A 22954-nucleotide genomic window follows, 5' to 3' on the forward strand; every position below is an offset into this window, starting at 1 on the left:
CGTTGTGAAGAAGGCGCAGCAGCGCCTCTTCAACCTCAGGAGGCTGAAGAAATTCGGCTTGTCACCAAAAGCACTCACAAACTTCTACAGATGCACAATCGAGAGCATCCTGTCGGGCTGTATCACCGCCTGGTACGGCAACTGCTCCGCCCACAACCGTAAGGCTCTCCAGAGGGTAGTGAGGTCTGCACAACGCATCACTGGGGGCAAACTACCTGCCCTCCAGGACACCTACACCACCCGATGTCACAGGAAGGCCATAAAGATCATCAAGGACAACAACCACCCGAGCCACTGCCTGTTCACCCCGCTATCATCCAGAAGGCGAGGTCAGTACAGGTGCATCAAAGCAGGGACCAAGAGACTGAAAAACAGCTTCTATCTCAAGGCCATCAGACTGTTAAACAGCCACCACTAACATTTCGTGGCCGCTGCCAACATACTGACTCAACTCCAGCCACTTTAATAATGGGAATTGATGGAAATTATGTAAAAATGTATCACTAGCCACTTTAAACAATGCCACTTAATATAATGTTTACATACCCTACATTACTCATCTCATATGTATATACTGTACTGTATATCATCCACTGCATCTTGCCATCTTTATGTAATACATGTATCACTAGCAACTTTAAACTATGCCACTTTATGTTAACATACCCTACATTACTCATCTCATATGTATAGACTGTACACTATACCATCTACTGCATCTTGCCTATGCCGTTCTGTACCATCACTCATTCATATATCTTTATGTACATATTCTTTATCCCTTTACACTTGTGTGTATAAGGTAGTAGTTGTGGAATTGTTAGGTTAGATTACTTGTTGGTTATTACTGCATTGTCGGAACTAGAAGCACAAGCATTTCGCTACACTCGCATTAACATCTGCATGTGACAAATAAAATTTGATTTGATTTGATTCATTATAGTACTCTTTACTGTGATTTGTAAAGTGTGAATAAGAAAAACAGCATAATCCAAAACAGAAAAACCAAGTGTGTAGCTCACAACATGAAATATTAAGTCATCAACCAGAGAAAAATAACATACAGTACATTCGGAAAGAGTTCAAATCCCTTCAATTTTTCCACATTTCTTGACGTTCCAGCCTTATTCTAAAATGTATTAAATACTTTTTTCCCCCTCATCAATCTACACACAATACCCTGTAATGACAAAGCCAAAACAGGTTTAGACATTTTTGCAAATGTATTAAAAATAAAATCCAGAAATACCTTATTTACATAAGTATTCAGACCCTTTGCTATGAAACTCGAAATATATCACAGGTACATCCTGTTTCCATTGATCGTCATTGATCAGCATTGAAGGTCCCCGAGAACACAATGGCCTCCAATATTCTTAAATGGAAGAAATTTGGAACCACCAAGACTCGTCCTAGAGCTGGCCGCGCGGCCAAACTGAGTAATTGGGAGAGAAGGGCGACGGTCAGGGAGGTTACCAAGAACCCAATGGTCACTCTGACAGAGCTCTAGAGTTCCTCTGTGGAGATGGGAGAACCTTCCAGAAGGACAACCATCTCTGCAGCACTCCACCAAACAGGCCTTTAAGGTAGAGTGACCAGACGACGGATGCCACTCCTCAGTAAAAGGCACATGACAGCCGGCTTGGAGTTTGCCAAAAGGCACCTAAAGGACTCTCATACCATGAGAAACAAGATTCTCTGGTCTGATGAAACCAAGATTGAACTATTTGGCCTGAATGCCAAGCATCACATCTGGAGGAAACCTGGCACCATCCCTATGGTGAAGCATGGTGGTGGCAGCCTCATGCTGTTGTGAAGTTTTCAGCGGCAGGGACAGGGAGACTAGTCAGGATCAAGGCAAAGATGAACGGAGCACGGTACAGAGAGATCCTTGATGAAAACCTGCTCCAGAGCGCTCAGGACCTCAGACTGGGGCGAAGGTTCACCTTCCAATAGGACAACAACCCTAAGTACACAGCCAAGACAACACAGATGTGGCTTCGGGACAAGTCTCTGAATGTCCTTGAGTAGCCCAGCCAGAGCCCGGACTTGAAACCGATCTAACATCTCTGGAGAGACCTGAAAATAGCTGTGCAGCGACGATCCCCATCCAACCTGATAGAGCTTGAGAGGATCTGCACAGAAGAATAGGAGAAGCGCCCCAAATACAGGTGTGCCAAGCTTGTAGCATCATACCCAAGAAGACTCGAGAAGACTAGAGGGAGTCTGACCGCAATTGATTTGATTGTGCCGACTGGCTCAGACTTGCAGTGCTGTGTTAAACGAAATACAGCGAGTAACAGACTAGCACATAGTGTTGCTGAAGCTGCAACATAATTACAGCCATTTCTTTCAGAAAAGTTCATTTTTCTGACCAAATTTCTAATTTGTTTAGAAAAACCCCCATTCCCTCAACCCTTGCTCTCTTTATGTGACACATGTATGCTTCGCATGCACTTGACCAATAGGGCCTGGCCTATAGCATATCATTTCACAAAAATAAATTGGTTATAACAAACTCTGAACACCATAACACATGACAGCAAAATGGATGCAGAGGACATGATAAACTCTAAACGGGGGAATGTTTACTGGTTGCGCAGGAGGTAAAGGGGAAGTCAGATGTGTGGAATAAATTTGACTAATTACGGAAAATATTGGAGATTTAAAAAAAAACTATGGATGGAGCAAGCTCTGCGTGCATATTAGGCCTATGTGTGTCAAACAGGCGCTGTTAGATTACAATATCATTTCTGACCTTCTGGAACAATGTAAACAACACAAAATACATTATAAGCGTACCTGAGAATCTGATGTAACGTTCAGTTCTTTTGTAAAGCCTTTATTACAGCAAAAACAAAAAATAGTTGCATTCATTCGTGAATGCAATTTCTGAAATGGAACGGTTTAGGCCTATTTATTGTTTACGCTATTTATTCAATGGTTGCCTTGTTATTTTAAAACTAAAACGCTTGATTGCATTTCACATCATGAATGACTCGTATGCTGTGTGATGACATTAACTAATGCATTATTTATTGATACAGTATCCTATATAAGTATTGAAATACAGGCCTAAGTAAGTTATGGTATTAAGACTAAACAGAATGCACTCTCAGGCCTACAGCTCGATGGTGGTTATACAAGGCTACTATACTAAGCCTACTAATGATAACGACATTACTTATTATTGTATTGATGATCATAATAATAACAGTAATAATAACAATAACAAGGAAATCAAGGGAAAAGGATGGTTATTATTATTATTATAATAAATACAATCTCTGACCATTTGGAACAGTGTAAACAATACTACATAAATTATAAATAATACCAGAGGCTGGTCTAACAAAAAAAGTGTAAAGTCTTTATTACAGCAGAGCAAAGATTAAAAACAGCAGAATGTGAAATTGTTGCGTGAGTCTTGGTTCTCACTGAATCAGTAGGCTATCAACCAAACACTCAAACAGGCAACAGAAGCAGGATCTGTCTTATTTCTGTAGATATGGATATATATGGAATCCAGGCACATTTAACAGTTAGGCTATTGATTATACACCTAATTAAGTTGGGTTTCCGCTCTCCTCACTTTTCATAGACAGTTAAGGTAAGGGCTGTTTTCTCATCTCCTAACTCTGCTGCAGCCTCCGCAGCATTGTTCTCAACACCAATATGCTGGTTAACTTTGCTATTATGCATATAGCAACATGGTCTAGGAAAAGGCGTCAATTCAACAGCCACTGTGTTTCAGAACCGCGGACAGCGACCACTATCCAATGCAGGAGAAAGCGCATGTTATAAAATATCATTTTTATTTGTGTTGCACCATTCTTACATAATATACATTTTCAGTAGCACATCTTATTAACCTCTATGGGATCGCCCCCCCACCCCCACGGGACAGTAGAGCTAACGTGCGCTCATGTGATTAGCATGACGTTTTAAGTAACAAGAACATTTCTCAGGACATAGATGTATCTGATATGGGCAGAAATCTTAAATTCTTGTTAATCTGCACTGCCAATTTACAGTAGCTATTACAGTGAAAGAATACCATGCTATTGTTTGAGGAGAGTGCATAGTTATGAACTTGAACATCTACTAATAAACCAATTAGGCACATTTGGGCAGTCTTGATACAACATTTTGAACAGAAATACAATGGTTCATTGGATCAGTCTAAAACTTTGCACATACACTGCTGCCATCTAATGGCCAAAATCTTAATTGTGCATAAGCTGGAATAATAGTGTGGCGTTTCTCTGGCATTTCAAAGATGGTACAAAAAAAATACAAAAGAAACAGTTGGTTTTTTTCTTTGTATTATCTTTTACCAGATCTAATGTGTTATATTCTCCTACAATAATTTCACAATTCCACAAACTTCAAAGTGTTTCCTTTCAAATGGTATCAAGAACATGCATATCCTTGCTTCAGTTCCTGAGCTACAGGCAGTTAGATTTGGGTATGTCATTTTAGGTGAAAATTATAGAGAAAAAAAAGGTCAGATCCTTAAGAGGACTGATGGACTGTGCCACCACAATGGCCTTCACAATGGATCAGTCCACTCAGAAAGGCGCAAATCAGACAGGTGTCTTGTACACCATGATTATTATTACTATTATTATTTTGCTACTGCTCGACTAAAGAAATCTCGGACGACCAACAGCCTATTGACCAAACAATCGACCAGTCGACTAAATGGGGTCCGCCCTAATGTATAGTTACATGTATTTACCGCATCTTACCTGGATATGGTCGCATCAGATTTACCCTCAGAGGGGAATGCCTCGTCTCCCACAAAGACATATGGCCCCGGGTTTCTGAATCCCCGGCAATCATTCTGGCCTTGGTAGCGGTAGCTGGCCTGCAATGAGTAGGGAACCGGAGTTGCTTTGTGAGAAGATTCCCGCATCTCCCTTCCAACCATATGAGCCCACGTCGATCATGGTGAAGCAGTACTTTGCATCGCAGACTGCCATTAGGATCAATGAGAAAAAAGCCCTTGTAGTTGTAGTACTCGCTGCCTGAGTTTGCCGGAGCTTGGACCCGAATGTCTTCCGTCGACAGCTCCTGCACAAAATTGATAATTCCAACGCCGCTGAAGCAAGTTGTCAAATCTGGCAACAGACATCCGAAAGTACTGAAAATGTCTCTTACAGTGTTCAGTGGATGAACTTCTTGCCATTTTCTCAGTCTTTCTTTTTATCGAGTAGTAAGAACAGTTTAAACTCTTGCTGTTCAAGCTCTAGCAATTGCAATTCATGAGAGTCATGTTGGCTACTGCTTCTGTGGCAAAAAAAATTGCATTGAAAAGCATAGAACACCAGACTAGCCAGACATTCAGCTAGCTAATATTTGTAAACACAAAAGGCATATCACACCGGATCAGAAAGTTCAAATGTCATCAGTAGCTACGAGGCTTGGGCTGTCACGACCTGACCATAGAGAGCCCTCGGGGTTCTCTATGGTGTAATAGGTCAGAGCGTGACTAGGGGGGTTTTCTAGTTATTATAGTTCTATGTTGGTGTGTGAGTATGGTTCCCAATTGGAGGCAGCTGAATATCGTTGCCTCTAATTGGGGATCATACTTAGTGTGTCCCTTTTCCCACCTGCGTTGTGGGATATTGTTTTGTTTAGTGCCTATGTGCGCTACGTACTGTACGTTCATACATCTTTGTTGTTTTTTTGGAAGTTTCACTAGTAATAAATGTGGAACTCTACTCAGGCTGCGCCTTGGTCCACTTATTTATTCAACGAACGTGACATGGGCAATATACAGTTTATACCATATACTGGGGTATTTAAAAATAACAACGGTAAGATTTTCAATACCATTTAAAAAATATATATATAATATTATTATTTTGTTTTTTTCCCCGTGCTACGTCACTGCTTATAACTAACTATAAGTTAAGTATAACTATAAGAAACCTAAGATGTGTCAAATAAATGATATCCTGCTCAGTGCTCCAGCTATGCATTTGGTTTACTAACTTTCTAGCTAAGTGGCTAAATGTCAAGATCAAGCTTCTTGGTTACAGCAGAGACATTCAATCCCCTCCTGGATGAAGATCCCTGTTGCCTAAATCGTTTTGTGCATCTCCCAAAAAAATGTATAGTGCCCCTTGTGTGCACTTCCGGTTATACCGTATACTCCGGTATGGTACAGAAACGGTATGACGGTTATGAACATCAGGATACAGCACATCCCTACTAGCTAGAGTCAAAGAGAGCCACGGACCCTCTTGCTTGGTAAACTGCTCTGGCTCTCCAAGCCCCATAGTGCAAATACACTACCCAAGGTGGACTTCCTCTCTATGTGGAACGCAACATCTATGTGGACAAAAGTGCGTGCTGCCCATAAAAAAACCTGCCTCCGCCCCCTTGCACATGCATGCACGTCCATCAACGGAGTGAAGCTTGTAGCCACCTTAAGGCTTTGGAGTACAGACCACATCAGGCCAGAGCCTCCTTCAGCCCAAAAGACCCAACACACGACACAGCCAAGCCACAGCACACCCCAGCCATGCACTACCAAACCTCAATACCAGGGGGCAGCAAACACCACACACAGCACAGAGAGGAAGCTACTACACACACACACACACACACAACTAGCAAATCCAAGTCCCCGTAACCACAGATCTAGGATCTGATTAACCCACCCATAATCCTAACCATTAGGAGGATGAAAACAATCTGACCCATTATCAGTGACCCGGGCGTCGGGCCATTAACCGAAAGGTCGCTGGTTCAAATCCCTGAGCTGGCAAGGTGGATAAATCTGCCGTTCTGCCCTTTCTGAGCAAGGCAGTTAACCCAGACCAAGAACTGCTCCCTGGGCACTGACGACGTGAACGTCGATTAAGGTAGCCCCCCGCACCTCTGATTCAGAGGGGTTGGGTTAAATGTGGAAGACACATTTCGGTGGAATGCATTCAGTTGTGCAACTGACTAGGTATTCCCTTTCCTTTCCCAGTTGTTAGGGCTTAGCAGTTCCCTACAGGGCAGGATAGGGCTGAAGGTCTAATGTGAACCTCCCTTTCTCTTTCGCTGGAACATGGTGGTTCAGGCTTTAGGAAGCAACTGTAGAAGGATTCACCTGCTGTAAACATGGGCTGTAGGCTATTCCCACTCTCCACCCTTCGGGAGAAGTAGTACACACTTGGGGATAAGGGTGTAGAATCGGGGGGGGGGGGGGGGGGTAATGGACCAATAATGTATATAAATCATTGGTGCTAGCACACACAGAATAGGATCAATGATATAGCCACATCGCTAATATTTATAAACTCTAGCAGACTAACACACTGATCCCACTATGTGTGTTACCCCTCTAGCCATTTATCGATCCTTAATACAGATGATCCCATTGAGTTTAAACATCTCTTTAACAAGAGTGATCGGTCATGTCATAATCTAACTAGCCTGGAAACAAAACCTACACTGCAACATGGATTACAACCTGTAACACACGTTGCTGTGTTCTCCAATAGCTGGGACTGTGCGATTGTAGGGAACTCACCAGGGTTGTGTATGCGGTCAAGCAGCTTGACCGAGCGGGCGCTGACCACTCCCCCGATGTGAACCAGGAAGCCGGGGGGAAAACAAGTCAACGTGAAGAAGGGGAACTCCTGAAAATACACAGGGTCAGAAAAAAAGTCTGGTTAGGGGTCAAACCTGTCTCCGTGAACGCTGGTTACCATGGAAACAGTATAATTAACTTCTTATGGCTGCAGGGGCAGTATTGAGTAGCTTGGATGAAAGGTGCACAGAGGTTCCCATAGTAAACTGCCTGCTCCTCAGTCCTAGTTGCTAATATATCCATATTATTATTCGTATTGGATAGAAGACACTCTGAAGTTTCTAAAACTGTTTGAATGATGTCTGTGAGTATAACATAACTCATATGGCAGGCAAAAACCTGAGAAAAAATCCAAACAGGAAGTGGGAATTCTGAGGTTGGTCGATTTTCAACACAGCCCCTATTGAACACAGTGGGATATGGATGAGTTTGCACTTCCTACGGCTTCCACTAGATGTCAACAGTCTGTAGAACCTTGTCTGATGCCTCTACTGTGAAGTGGGGCCGAAGGAGACAGGAATGAGTCAGGTCTATCATGACCTCACCATGCTCCGACCATGCGCGTTCACATGAGAGGGAGCTCTGTTCCATCGCACATCTGAAGTCAATGTAATTCTCCGGTTGGAACTTTATTGAAGATTTATGTTAAAAACATCCTAAAGATTGATTCAATACATTGTTTGACATGTTTCTACTGACTGTTACGGAACTTTTTGACATTTTGTCTGCTTTTAGTGAATGCGCTTCCTGACTTTGGAATTTTTTACCAAACACGCTAACAAAAATAGCTATTTGGACATAAATGGACATTACCGAACAAAACGAACATTTCTTGTGGAAGTGGGAATCCTGGGAGTGCATTCCGACGAAGATCAGCAAAGGTAAGTGAAGATTTATAATGCTTTTTATGAGTTTTGTTGACTGCACAATTTGGCGGGTAACTGTATGGCTTCCTTTTGTGGCTGAACCCTGTCCTCAGATTATTGAATATTGTGCTTTTGCCGTAAAGCTTTTTGAAATCTGACACAGCGGTTGCATTAAGAACAAGTGTATCTTTAATTCTATGTAAAACATGTATCTTTCATCAAAGTTTATGATGAGTATTTATGTTATTTGACGTGGCTCTCTGCAATTTCTCCGGATATTTTGGAGGCATTTCTGAACATGGCGCCAATGTAAACTGAGGTTTTTGGATATAAATATGAACTTAATCGAACAAAACATATATGTATTGTGTAACATGAAGTCCTATGAGTGTCATCTGATGAAGATCATCAAAGGTTAGTGATTAATTTTATCTCTATTTCTGCTTTTTGTGACTCCTGTCTTTGGCTGGAAAAATGGCTGTGTTTTTCTGTGATTTTGCGGTGACCTAACATAATCGTTTGTGGTGCTTTTGCTGTAAAGCCTATTTGAAATCGGACACTAACAACAAGATTACCTTTAAAATGGTATACGATACATGTATGTTTGAGGAATTTCAATTATGAGATTTCTGTAGATTGAATTTGGCGCCCTGCACTTTCACTGGCTGTTGTCATATCATCCCGTTAATGGGATTGCAGCCATAAGAAGTTAAGGATTGCGCGCTCAACCCTATCCTCATCATACAAAAAGATGCAGGGTTGTAAGGGCATAAGACAGAAGATAAAAACCCACACTGACTGAAAGTAGTATTAACATATGTCATTAATTTAGTAGCAGCAGCAGAGTAATCTGCTAAATGAGTTAGTGTTGGTTCATCTCTTCTACCTCAGATACACAACTAGACAGATGACAGGCAGACAGAGTATACAACAGGCCTCAAGTCAAGGTCTGGAGGTCTGCTGGTTGGCTTTTTGTCCCTGCTAGTTAGTTCAGTTAATTGATTATCACCGAGGTCTGAATCAGTCCCTGATTAGAAGGGGAAGGATGAAAACCAACAGTACAGAACTCGAGGTCTGGATTTGAATAACCCTGATATACCGTTTATACAATAACAGCATACCAGTAATACAATGCAGAGTTTAATTGAAAATGTCATTGTTTGACAGAGTCAGCCTCCTGGTGTGACGGTCAATAGTCAACCCAGGTGTGAAAAGTGTGATCCAGGACAGGTGTCATTTAGATGAGGGGGTAGTGAGTGGGACGGCATCTCCCCATGCAGAGTGAGGCTGTGTGTTTCAGCCATGCCAATGTTATGCATACGAACTGCTACAGCATACTGGTCTAGACCAGCAATTTCCTAACCTGAGTGATTGTGATATCGCCATGGTAACGGAGTGGAGCGTGCTTGTTACCATCGATCAGGGGACTAAGGCTGCATCTCAACTATCTACCTTTCTTCTCTCCTCTATCTGCACTGGTGACAAATGACAGAACTGGACAGGTAAAAGCATACTGCTAGCAGGTATCCTCCATGTTGCTTCTTCCTGTCCTGTGTTACCAGATCAGTGCAGATGGAGAAGATGAAGTCACTGTAGAATTTTGAGAAACAGCCCAACTCAAGAGTAGAACCCCTGAGCAGAACCCAGACAGGTAAGACAGGTTTGATAGAAGCATCCACAACAGTGAGTGTGTGTGAAAGAGAGACATACCCTGGTGTTTACAAATATACCAGAGGATGAGGCTCCCTGAGAGGACGGAGTGGTCAAGAGGATGGAGAAAGGGAACATTATTCACTCTTACATAATCATACTTCACTCTCACACACACTTCACAATTACCCTTTCACACAGCACAATGCCGTACGGTGTGTGTGTGTGCGTACCCTCTGCTCCAATGCTGATTGGGCCTGCTGTCTGAGGAGGGTCTTCAGAGGCCCTGCCTCTTTCCCAACGCTGATCCCACTCCCCATCCCTGATAGGATTAGAGATTAACACTTCACCAATCACAACGCTTCATTACAGACAGCAGGCATTCCTCAAAAACCATAGGAAGTAAGTAAGTACCCTTGCCAGGCCTTGGCTTGTGTGAGCCGGAACGCCTCGACAACCATGCAAATCCCATATTAATCGTATCCCTTAGACTACTCGGCTAATATGTATCCTGAACAAAAATATGAACGCAACATGCTAAGTGTTGGTCCCATGTTTTATACGCTGAAATAAAAGATCCCAGAAATGTTCCATATGCACAAAAAGCTTATTTCTTTCAAATTTTGTGCACACATGTGTACATTCCTGTTAGTGAGCATTTCTCCTTTGCCAAGATAATCCATCAACCTGACAGGTATGGCATATCAAGAAGCTGATTTAACAGCATGATCATTACACAGGTGCACCTCATGCTAGGGACAATAAAAGGTCACTACAATGTGCAGTTTTGTCAAACAATGCCACAAGTTGAGGGAGTGTGCAATTGGCATGCTGACTGCAGGAAAGTCCAACAGAGCTGTTGCCTGAGAATTAAATGTTAGCCTCCAATGTTGTTTTAGAGAATTTGGCAGTACGTCTAACCGGCCTCACAACTGCAGACCACGTGTAACCACGCCATCCCAGGACCTCCACATTCTGCTTCTTCACCTGCGGGATCGTCTGAAACCAGCCACCCGGATAGCTGATGCAACTGTGGGATGGTGCAAACGAAGAATTTCTGCACAAACTGTCAGAAACGGTCACAGGGAAGCTCATCTGTGTGCTCGTTGTCCTCACCAGGGTCTTGGCGTCATAACTGACTTCAGCGGGCAAATGCTCACCTATGGCCACTGGCACGCTGGAGAAGTGTGCTCTTCACGGATGAATCCCGGTTTCGACTGTATCAGACAGCGTGTATTGCGTTGTGTGGCCGAGCATTTTGCTGATGTCAATGTAAACTGAGTACCCCATGGTGGCGGTGGAGTTATGGTATGGGCAGGTATAAGCTACGGACAACGAACACAATTGAATTTTATCGATGTCAATTTGAATGCAGAGACACCGTGATAAGATCCGGAGGCCCATTGTTGTGCCATTCATCCACCGTCATCACCTCGTTTCAGCATGATAATGCAGGCCCCATGTCACAAGGATCTGTATACAATTTCTGGAAGCTGAAAATGTCCCAGTTCTTCCATGGCCTGCATACTCACGAGACATGTCACCCATCCATTGAGCATGTTTGGGATGCTAACACCAGATACGGACAGGTTCTCAACCACTCCCCAATTAAAAAAAATATATAAGGTATCTATATTCCCAGTCATGTGAAATCCATAGATTAGGGCCTAATTTATATATTTAAATTGACTGATTCCCTTATATGAACTGTAACTCAGTAAAATCTTTGAAATTGTTGCATTTATATTTTTGTTCAGTGTACATTGTAATTACCACATCTTTGTTAATGACAACATTCCCATAGCACATAGCTGCTTTATTATCCCCTCTGTACACTACTCTACCTGCCACTGGCCAGGGAGGCTGCAGCCTATGCCACCTTATAGACTCATAAAACAGGGGTGGGGATCTGGACATGCCTTAAACCACACATTGAGGTGGAAAAATGGGCAGGGGAAAGGTGGTCACTCCAAGGCAGTCAGTATGAGGCCCAGATACCAGCAGTGATGGACAGTTTACCCAAGGTTAAGTGGGGTAAGGTCAAGTAGGGCTAAGGTGGTTTGGAAAACATGTGCAAATATAGTGCTTTCGGAAAGTATTAAGACCCCTTGACTTTTTCCACATTGTTACGTTACAGCCTTATTCTAGAATTTTTTTACCCTCATCAATTTATACACACTACCCCATAATGACAAAGCAAAAACAGGTGTTTAGAAATGTTCATAAACCATGTGCCATGGAATCGGTACATCGAAAATATCTTCCCATTTATTTTGAAACCTGTATGGTGCAGCTGTCAACATTTTCGTCCTCAAATTAATCTGGTATATTTTTGTATTTATGCCAATTCCTTTCCGCTAATTTGTATCTTTAATATATGGCACTTGCCTCCTCCATTTTTGTGGTAATGCTGCAATCAGCTGGTTGTAAATTTGGATTTAGCTGATATTCCCATAGATTTTCGATAGCTGCATATGTGACATAACTCCTCCGTCTCTATTCATAACATCATTAATAAACATAATACCTTTATTTATTTTTATCCATAAAGATTTTTTTTATTATTAAATCAGTATATTTTAGTTTAACCATAACATTTGTTTTGTCTTTTCTGGAGGATAAAACAGAAATTGTAACCAGCGTTGAATGGCCTGTTTGAGAAAGGGCTATACTTAAAACAAAATTTCATTTTCAATCAGTCGTTAATGACAAGTTGTAATCTGTATTAAGGAAAAAAAGGCAATTTTAGAACAATGGATGAGCCTTTCTTAATAATCTACTGGAGAACCATTTTGGGTTTAAGTATAATTTATGTATGAGTGAAGCTTTTAGTGAGAGGTTTAAACCTTTAATATTTTTAGCCCCCCAAAATCATATTCATTATATAAATAGGCACGTTTAATTTTGTCTGACTTATCATTCCAAAAAAATATATATATTTAAAAAATCTGGAGTAGGCAGTGCCATTAGTAAGTAGAGTTGAAGTCGGAAGTTTACATACACTTAGGTTGGAGTCATTAAAACTCGTTTTTCAACCACTCCACAAATTTCTTGTTAACAAACTATAGTTTTGGCAAGTCGGTTAGGACATCTACTTTGTGCATGACAAGTAATTTTTCAAACAATTGTTTACAGACAGATTATTTCACTGTATCACAATTCCAGTGGGTCAGAATATTACATACACCAAGTTGACTGTACCTTTAAACAGCTTGGAAAATTCCAGAAAAGGATGTCATGGCTTTAGAAGCTTCTGTAATCATTTGAGTCAATTTGAGGTGTACCTGTGGATGTATTTCAAGTCCTACCTTCAAACTCAGTGCCGCTGAATCAGCTGAATCAAAAGAAATCAGCCAAGACCTCAGAAAAGAAATTGTAGACCTCTACAAGTCTGGTTCATCCTTGGAAGCAATTTCCAAATGCCTGAAGGTACCACGTTCATCTGTACAAACAATAGTACGCAAGTATAAACACCATGGGACCACGCAGCCTACACACCGCTTAGGAAGGAGACGTACTTTGGTGCAAAAAGTGCAAATCAATACTAGAACAACAGCAAAGGACCTTGTGAAGATGCTGGAGGAAACAGGTACAAAAGTATCTATATTCACAGTAAAGCGAGTCCTATATCGACATAACCTGAAAGGCCACTCAGCAAGGAAGATGCCACTGCTCCAAAACCGCAATAAAAAAGCCAGACTACGGTTTGCAACTGCACATGGGGACAAAGATCGTACTTTTGGAGAAATGTCCTCTGGTCTGATGAAACAAAAACAGAACTGTTTGGCCATAATGACCATCGTTATATTTGGAGGAAAAAGGGGGTGGCTTGCAAGCCGAAGAACACCATCCCAACCGTGAAGCACGGGGGTGGCAGCATCATGTTGTGGGGGTGCTTTGCTGCAGGAGGGACTGGTGCACTTCATAAAATAGATGGCATCATGAAGATGGAAAATTATGTGGATATATTGAAGCAACATCTCAAGACATCAGTCGGAAAGTTAAAGCTTGGTCGCAAATGGGTCTTCCAAATGGACAATGAACCTAAGCATTCTTCCAAAGTTGTGGCAAAATGGCTTAAGGACAACAAAGTCAAGGTATTGGAGTGGCCATCACAAAGCCCTGACCTCAAACCTATAGAAAAGTTGTGGGCAGAACTGAAAAAGAATGTGCGAGCAAGGAGGCCTACAACCCTGACTCAGTTACACCAGCTCTGTCGGGAGGAATGGGCCAAAATTCACCCAACTTATTGTGGGAACTTATGGAAGGCTACCTGAAATGTTTGACCCAAGTTAAACAATTTAAAGGCAATGCTATGAAATACTAATTGAGTGTATGTAAACTTCTGACCCACTGGGAATGTGATTTAAGAAACAAAAGTAATAAATCACAAATAAAGTGGTGATCCTAACTGACCTAAGACGGGACATTTTTACTGGGATTAAATGTCAGGAATTGTGAATGTATTTGGCTAAGGTGTATGTAAGCTTCCAACTTCATGAATAGACAAGTATTTACCTATTTTTGCTAACTTTCTATTGAAATTGATTTTGGTAAGTGAATTTATATTTTTTGAGATGTGAATACCAAGTATAGCTACTTGACCATCCGACCATTTTATTGGTAAACTACAAGGTAGTGTAAACACTGTTTTTTTTACGATCCAATACGTAATATGGTACACTTGTCATAATTAGGTTTTAGTCCAGAGAGGCTAGAAAAGTCATCAAGATCTTCAATGAGACTGTGCAGGGATCAGCATACATTGACACTTTTGTTTTAATCCCCAGAATATCTAACCGTTAATGTTCTTGTTGGATCTAATTTTAATAGCTAGCATTTCAATGGCCATAATAAATAGATATGGAGACAACGGACAGCCTTGTTTTACTCCTCTTAAAAGCTCAATACTTTCTGAGAAGTAACCAATGTTTACTATTTTACATCTGGGGTTGCTGTACATAACTTTAACCCATTGTATAAGAGATTCACCAAAATTAAAGTAATCCAGGCATTTATATATAAATTCTAGTCGTACTTTATCAAACACCTTTCCAAAATATGCTATGAAGACCAGGACTGGTATCCTTGATGTTTCATAATGTTCAATTGTTTCAAGTAATTGTCATATAGTATCTCCAATATATAATGTAAAAAAAACCTGTCTGATTAGGATGAACAATACCTGGTATAACCTTATTTATTTTATGTGCTATGCATTTCAACACAACACTGAAGTGTAAGAGGCCTCCAGATTTTTTAAATGGACTGTATCTTTATACTTACCACCAGGGTCCTGTTTTAGTAGTAATTCAATCAAACCTTCTTATTGAGTACCTGACAGTCTCTAATTAAAACATGCTAATAATGGATCTTGGGTTCATCAAAAAAAGTATGATATACCTCTACTGGTATACCATCCAACCCTGGTGTTTTTCCAGAATGAAAATATTTTATTGCCTCAAAGTCCTCTTCTGTAGAACTTTTTGAAAGGCCTTCATACAGGTCTTTCTGTAAATTTGTTAATTTTACATTATTATTATTAGGAAATAAATCCTTACAGTTGACATCATTCAGTGGAAATGGAGGAGAATGAAAAGTAAACATATGCTTGAAATATTTTGCTTCCTCTTTCAAAATATAGTTTGATGAATCATGGATGACTCCATTTGTAATGAGTTTCTCTCTTTTCTTTTTGGTAGCATTTCTATGTTGAAGATCCAATAAAAAGTGTAAATTTTTCACCATTTTCCATCCAATTCGCTTTATTTTTGTAATACATTACACTTGATCGTTCTTTAATAAGTACTTCCATGTCTTTTTGTTTTTCCTCTAACTTATTTTGTGCCTCTATAGTACAGTTTACATTACCATCTACCTGCGCTGTTACTTCCTCTATTTCCTTTATTAGTCTTATCTCTTTCGACTTAAATTGCTTTTGTTTTAATGAGTATTGTATTGAATGGCCTCTAAAAGTATATTTAAAAGTGTCCCATACAATAAGGGGATCTGCTGTACCTATGTTGAGCAGAAAAAAGTTAATTATGAATTATTTTGCCTCAGTTTAACAAAATGTCAACCAATAGGCTTTGATTAAATTTACAATATCCCAGTCCACGTGAAAATTCTGTAAGAGTTATAAGGAGGTCAATTAGATGGTGGGCCGATCGTATTTGGTCTCCTATTAATACTTTTTTTTAACTTTTGATGCCAGCAAGAATGAGACTAGGAAGTAATTAAGACGGCTAGCTTGATTAAGCCTCCTCCATGTATACCTCACAAAGTCAGGGTTTTTCAGCCTCCATATACCCACTAGTTCTAATGTATCCATGATCTTCGTTATCTCCTTAAGTGCTTGAGTGTGATAGTTTGTAGTGCGATTTCCTTTACAATCCATTGAGGTACACTACCGTTCAAAAGTTTGGGGTCAATTAGAAATGTTCTTGTTTTTGAAATAAAAATGATTTTTTTTTGCCCATCAAATTGATCAGAAATACAGTGTAGACATTGTTAATGTTGTAAATGACTATTGTAGCTGGAAACGGCTGATATTTAATGGAATATCTACATAGGCGTACAGAGGCCCATTATCAGCAACCATCACTCCTGTGTTCCAATGGCACGTTGTGTTAGCTAATCCAAGTTATCATTTTAAAAAGGCTAATTGATCATTAGAGAACCCTTTTGCAATTATGTTTGCACAGCTGAAAACTGTTGTTCTGATTAAAGAAGCAATAAAACTGGCCTTCTTTAGACTAGTTGAGTATCTGGAGCATCAGCATTTGTGTGTTCGATTACAGGCTCAAAATGGCCAGAAACAAATAACTTTCTTCTGAAACTCGTCAGTCTATTCTTGTTCTGAGAAAGGAACGCTATTCCATGCAAGAAATTTCCAAGAAACTAATGATCTCGTACAACGCTGTGTACTACTCCCGTCACTTTCTCTTCTGGCTCTAACCAGAAGAGAAAGAGTGGGAGGCCCCGGTGCACAACTGAGCAAGAGGACAAGTACATTAGAGTGTCTAGCTGGAGAAACAGACGCTTCACAAGTCCTCAACTGGCAGCTTCATTAAATAGTACCCGAAAAACACCCGTCTCAACGTCAACAGTGAAGAGGCGACTACGGGATGCATGCCTTCTAGGCAGAGTTGCAAAGAAAAAGCCATCTCTCAGACTGCCCAATAAAAATAAAAGATTAAGATGGGCAAAAGAACACAGACACTGGACAGAGGAACAATGTCTACACTGTATTTCTGATCAATTTGATGTTATTTTAAAAATGGACAAAAAATGTGCTTTTCTTTCAAAAACAAGAACATTTCTAAGTGACCCCAAACTTTTGAACGGTAGTGTACTTAAAACCGTAATATAATCTCCCACCATAATAATAGATTCATTCGTAGCTTGTGAGCTCAATAGATTATTATATATTTTTTGAAAAAGTGTGAATCATCCTTATTTGGACCACATAGATTTATTAGCCAGATCTGTTTTTGGTCCAATTTAAAATAAAACACTTTAAAAAAAAGAATCCATCTTCCTTGAGGATCAGTTTGCACAGTTTGAACAATCGGATCAACATTTGTATTAATTAGTATAATCACCCATTTTGAGTTTCTTTGCCCATGACAAAAAATATATTTCTCACTCCAAGTCCTTTTTCCACCCAACCTCATCTCTCTTTGCTCCGTTCCATCTTGCCCTCAATCCTGACTAGTCTCTCGGCCCCTGCCGCTGAAAAACATCCCCAAAGCATGATGCTGCCACCACCATGCTTCACCGAAGGGATGGTGCCAGGTTTCCTCCAGACGTGACAATTGGCATTCAGGCCAAAGAGTTCAATCTTAGTTTCATCAGATCAGAGAATCTTGTTTCTCATGGTCTGAGAGTCCTTTAGTTGCCTTTTGGAAAACTCCAAGTGGGCTGTCAACTGCCTTTTACTGAGGAGTGGCTTCTGTCTGGCCACTCTACCATAAAGGCATGATTGGTGGAGTGCTACAGAGATGGGAGAACCTTCCAGAAGGACAACCATCTCCACAGAGAAACTCTGGAGCTCTGTCAGAGTGACCATCGGGATCTTGATCACCTCCCTGACCAATACCCTTCTCCCCCGATTACTCAGTTTGGCCGGGCAGCCAGCTCTAGGAAGAGACTTGGTGGTTCCAAACTTCTTCCATTTAAGAATGATGGAGGCCACTGTGTTCTTGGGGACCTTCAATGCTGCAGAAACTTGTTGGTACCCTTCCCCAGAGCTGTGCCTCGACACAAACCTGTCACGTAGTTATACGGACAATTCCTTCAACCTCACGGATTGTTTTTTGCGCTGACATGCACTGTCAACTGTGGAACATAATATAGACAGGTGTGTGCCTTTCTAAATCATGTCTAATCAATTGAATTTACCACAGGTGGACTCCAATCAAGTTGTAGAAACATCAAGGATGATCAATGGAAACAGGATGCACCTGAGCTCATTTTCAAGTCTCAATACAAGGGTCTGAATACTTATGTAAATAAGGTATTTCTCTTTCTTTACAAACATTTCAAAAAACCTGTTATTGCTTCGTCATTATGGGGTATTGTGTGTAGATTGATGATGCAAAACATTTATTTAATCAATTTTAAAATAAGGCAGTAACGTAACAAAATGTGAAAAAAAAGGAAGGGGTCTGAATACTTTCCCAACGCACTGTAAACGGCTGTTATAGAGGTTTCTAAGGGGTGGTTATAGAGGTTTCTAAGGGGTGGTTATAGAGGATTCTAAGGGGTGGTTATAGAGGATTCTAAGGGGTGGTTATAGAGGATTCTAAGGGGTGGTTATAGAGGATTCTAAGGGGTGGTTATAGAGGGAGTTTGTAAAAGGTGTTTTAGACATTCACGACTTTTGCACTCTGTGCCCTACCTGAGACTATAATAAAAGGCTATTTAACTATTTAAGTGTAACAAGTGTTAGACAGGATGTTGTTGGGCTTCGTGACTCCTGCAAGCTGTTATAGTGTTATGAAAAGAGTGTTGTCAGGACTGTTATAGAGCTTCATGACTCTCCTACCAAAGGCTGCCATCAGCTCTTCACTGAATGATACTCTTTCTCAACACATACCCCTCTGATTGGACAGAGGGGGGAGGGGGCAGGGTGTTGGCTTGGGGGGGCAGACACAAGGCTGCACAGGATTGGCCCGGAGCGAGGAAGGGGCTGGGAGTCGGAGGAGAGGGCAGGGGAACTGGGACAGAGGAAGATCTCAGGATGGGAGACAAACCTCTCTTGGGAGGAGGTCACTGTTGGGCAGAGAAAAAGGTGAGGAAAGCGAGAGAGAAAGGAGAGGAAGAGAAGAGAGCGACAGAGAGGCAGGTGGGGAGAGGAGAGGGGTGAGCCAGAAAACAAGAAGACATCAAGAAAAGCAGAGAAGAAAGGGACAGCGGAGGAAAGTCAGAAGATCTTAAACCTGACAGGAAAACATAAGGAAGGAAAATACAAATCCTTTAGGAAGAAGGGAGTAGAGATGAGAGGAAGGAAGGGGGGTTCCTAGGGTGTATTTCCACCAGTAGGGGGAACCATGTCCTGCCCTAGGGGGTGTGCGGGTTATTACACGTAATAACCCGCACACCCCCTAGGGCAGGACATGGTTCCCATATTTAACTAGGCAAGTCAGTTAAGAACACATTCTTATTTTCAATGACGGCCTAGGAACGGTGGGTTAACTGCCTTGTTCAGGGGCAGAACGTCAGATTTTTACCTTGTCAGCTCGGGAATTCGTTTTTGCAACCTTACGATTACTAGTCCAACGCTCTAACCACCTGCCTTACATTGCCCTCCACGAGGAGCCTGCGTGGCAGGCTGACTACCTGTTACGCGAGGGCAGCAAGAAGCCAAGGTAAGGTGCTAGCTAGCATTAAACTAATCTTAGAAAAAACAATCAATCTTAACATAATCACTAGTTAACTACACATGGTTGATTATATTATTAGTTTATCTAGCTTGTCCTGCGTTGCATATAATCGATGCGGTGCCTGTTAATTTCTCATCGAATCACAGCCTACTTCGCCAAACGGGTGATGATTTAGCACTGTCGTTGCACCAAACCTAACCATAAACATCAATGCCTTTCTTTAAAATCAATAGACAATAATACATTTTTAAACATGCATATTTAAGTTAATATTGCCTGCTAACATGAATTTCTTATAATTAGGGAAATTTTGTCACTTCTCTTGCGTTCCGTGAACTGTGAGGACCATTTATTCCTAACAAAGACCGTAATTAATTTGCCAGAATTGTACATAATTATGACATAACATTGAAGGTTGTACAATGTAACAGCAATATTTAGACTTAGGGATGCCACCCGTTAGATAAAATACGGAACGGTTCCGTATTTCACTGAAAGAATAAACGTTTTGTTTTCGAAATGATAGTTTCCGGATTCGACCATAATAATGACCAAATGCTCGTATTTCTGTGTGTTATTATGTTACAATTAAGTCTATGATTTGATAGAGCAGTCTGACTGAGCGATGGTAGGCAGCAGCAGCCTCGTAAGCATTCATTCAAACAGCACTTTCGTGCGTTTGCCAGCAGCTCTTCGCAATGCTTCAAGCATTGAGCTGTTTATGACTTCAAGCCTATCAACTCCCGAGATTAGGCTGGTGTAACCGATGTGAAATGGCTAGCTAGTTAGCGGGGTGCGCGCTAATAGCGTTTCAATCGGTGACGTCACTCGCTCTGAGACTTGGAGTAGTTGTTCCCCTTGCTCCGCAAGGGCCGCGGCTTTAGTGGAGCAATGGGTAACAATGCTTTGAGGGTGGCTGTTGTCGATGTGTTCCTGGCTCGAGCCCAGGTAGGGGCGAGGAGAGGGACGGAAGCTATACTGTTACACTGGCAATACTAAAGTGCCGATAAGAACATCCAATAGTCAAAGGTATATGAAATACAAATGGTATAGAGAGAAATAGTCCTGTAATTCCTATAATAACTACAACCTAAAACTTCTTTACCTGGGAATATTGAAGACTCATGTTAAAAGAAACCACCAGCTTTCATATGTTCTCATGTTCTGAGCAAGGAACTTAAACGTTAGCTTTTTTACATGGCAAATATTGCACTTTTACTTTCTTCTCCAACACTTTGTTTTTGCATTATTTAAACCAAATTGAACATGTTTCATTATTTATTTGAGGCTAAATAGATTTTATTGAAGTATTATATCAAGTTAAAATAAGTGTTAATTCAGTATTGTTGTAATTGTCATTATTACAAATTTAAAATATATATATATATAAATATATATTAAAAAAATATTATTATTATTATTTTTTATTATTATTATTATTATTATTATTTATTTTTTTAATCGGCCAATTAATCTGTATCGGCTTTTTTGGTCCTCCAATAATCGGTATCGCCGTTGAAAAGTCATATTCGGTCGACCTCTAGTCCACAGCTGCTGTGTGTGTGTGTGTGTTTCTAACACAATGACTTGAAATAAATCAATGAAATGGGATGGAAAAATTAAACACAGTCAGGTTCAGAGTGGGGGGGTGAGGAGCAGACAGAGAGTGTGAGGAAGGGTGGTGGGGTCTTACCCATCTTGGGCGTCAGACTGAGGTCTGTGTCTGAGGAGGAGGACTGGCGACTGCATGGCTTGGATGGAGAGAAGGGAGGAGGAGAGGAGGAGGAAGGAAGTGTTTTGAGAGGGGTGGGAGGGACGGAGAGGGGGTGGGTTGGGTCCTCACTGAACACGTGCCTGCCAGGAGAACACACACACACATCAGTCACCTCACCGTGTGTGTGTATGTGTGTGTGTGTGTGTGTGTGTGTTTGAGAGAGGTGTGTGGAGTGCAAATGACTGGGCTGCGGAACTAAAAAGCCAAGCACATGAAGCGTAAACAGAAGCACACACAGATATATCGAACTGAGGAGGAAAGCATGGCAGAAACACACAACACAACATGGGCCAACCCAACACAACACTAAAGCGATGAGTAGTTTCTTGAATTGGAATTTAAATTCACTTCAAACATAAACTGAATTGAAAAGGAATTGAGCCCAACAGATTCCCGGGTGACTGCCCCTTGGAGACAAATATAGTTGATTGAACTGAACTAAGAGGGATGCTTGGGGCCCTAAAAAAATCTGCATTGCGGACAAAATCTCAGAATCCAGACATTAAAACGGAATATAATGAATATTCAAACATTTATTGAACTTACTAGAAAATACATTAATTTGCCCGAGTTAAATCATAAGACATGAATGAAATGCATCAGTGATTCGTATTTCCCAGAAACTTTCTGAAACGGCACAGGAATGCACGTCTGTGTGTATGTGCGGTGCGCATGTATGTCTACACTTTGTGTAGCCGTTGGCGATGAAGCTAATGATAACAATCTTCTGGTAGAGATGGAAAGGCTTTCCCAAAATCCTTTTCAATTAAATGTTAACTACAAAAGTAGCCTATACCTACCAGACAGAATGATATCATGATAATTTAAATCAATCCTGTGGCCATTTGTTTTGCAAACTCTGCAATCACATGAGCGCTACAGAAACACTCACCAAACAACGGTCTCTTCCTGGTTCGCACTTGCATTAAAGGGTAACTACACACAAACTTTAAATGTTTCATTTTTCCCAGACCTCAAAAGTGGTCTCCTGTTGTGGTGTAAACATTTTTGTGGACTTAGAACATCCAATGTTGTTGTTGTGAGCAGAACAGAATTTTGGGAAAAACTACACGGAATCAGGCAAAATTAGGACAGGTGGGAGGGATGGATCTGCTTGGGTAGGGGCTCTATGATTGGCTGCGGGGGACACAGGAAGAGGAAGTATTTGGGGCTGGTGATGTCACAA

The 22954-nt window shown here is 41.0% G+C and overlaps 1 protein-coding gene across 1 annotated transcript in view; it reads right to left on the reverse strand.

Moving 5' to 3' along the window:
* Nucleotides 1-22954, reverse strand: part of c2cd5 (C2 calcium dependent domain containing 5) — a 66589-nt gene that overhangs the window by 35184 nt on the left and 8451 nt on the right. The window contains exons 8-10 of the mRNA XM_039010145.1: nucleotides 21688-21848; nucleotides 10341-10429; nucleotides 7532-7640 (exon numbers count right to left, since the gene is read on the reverse strand). Coding sequence (XP_038866073.1) covers nucleotides 7532-7640; nucleotides 10341-10429; nucleotides 21688-21848 — 359 coding nt within the window. The remainder of the gene's footprint in view (nucleotides 1-7531; nucleotides 7641-10340; nucleotides 10430-21687; nucleotides 21849-22954) is intronic.

The sequence above is a fragment of the Salvelinus namaycush genome, chromosome 2, assembly GCF_016432855.1.
Source record: "Salvelinus namaycush isolate Seneca chromosome 2, SaNama_1.0, whole genome shotgun sequence".
Classification (NCBI taxonomy): Eukaryota; Metazoa; Chordata; class Actinopteri; order Salmoniformes; family Salmonidae; genus Salvelinus; species Salvelinus namaycush.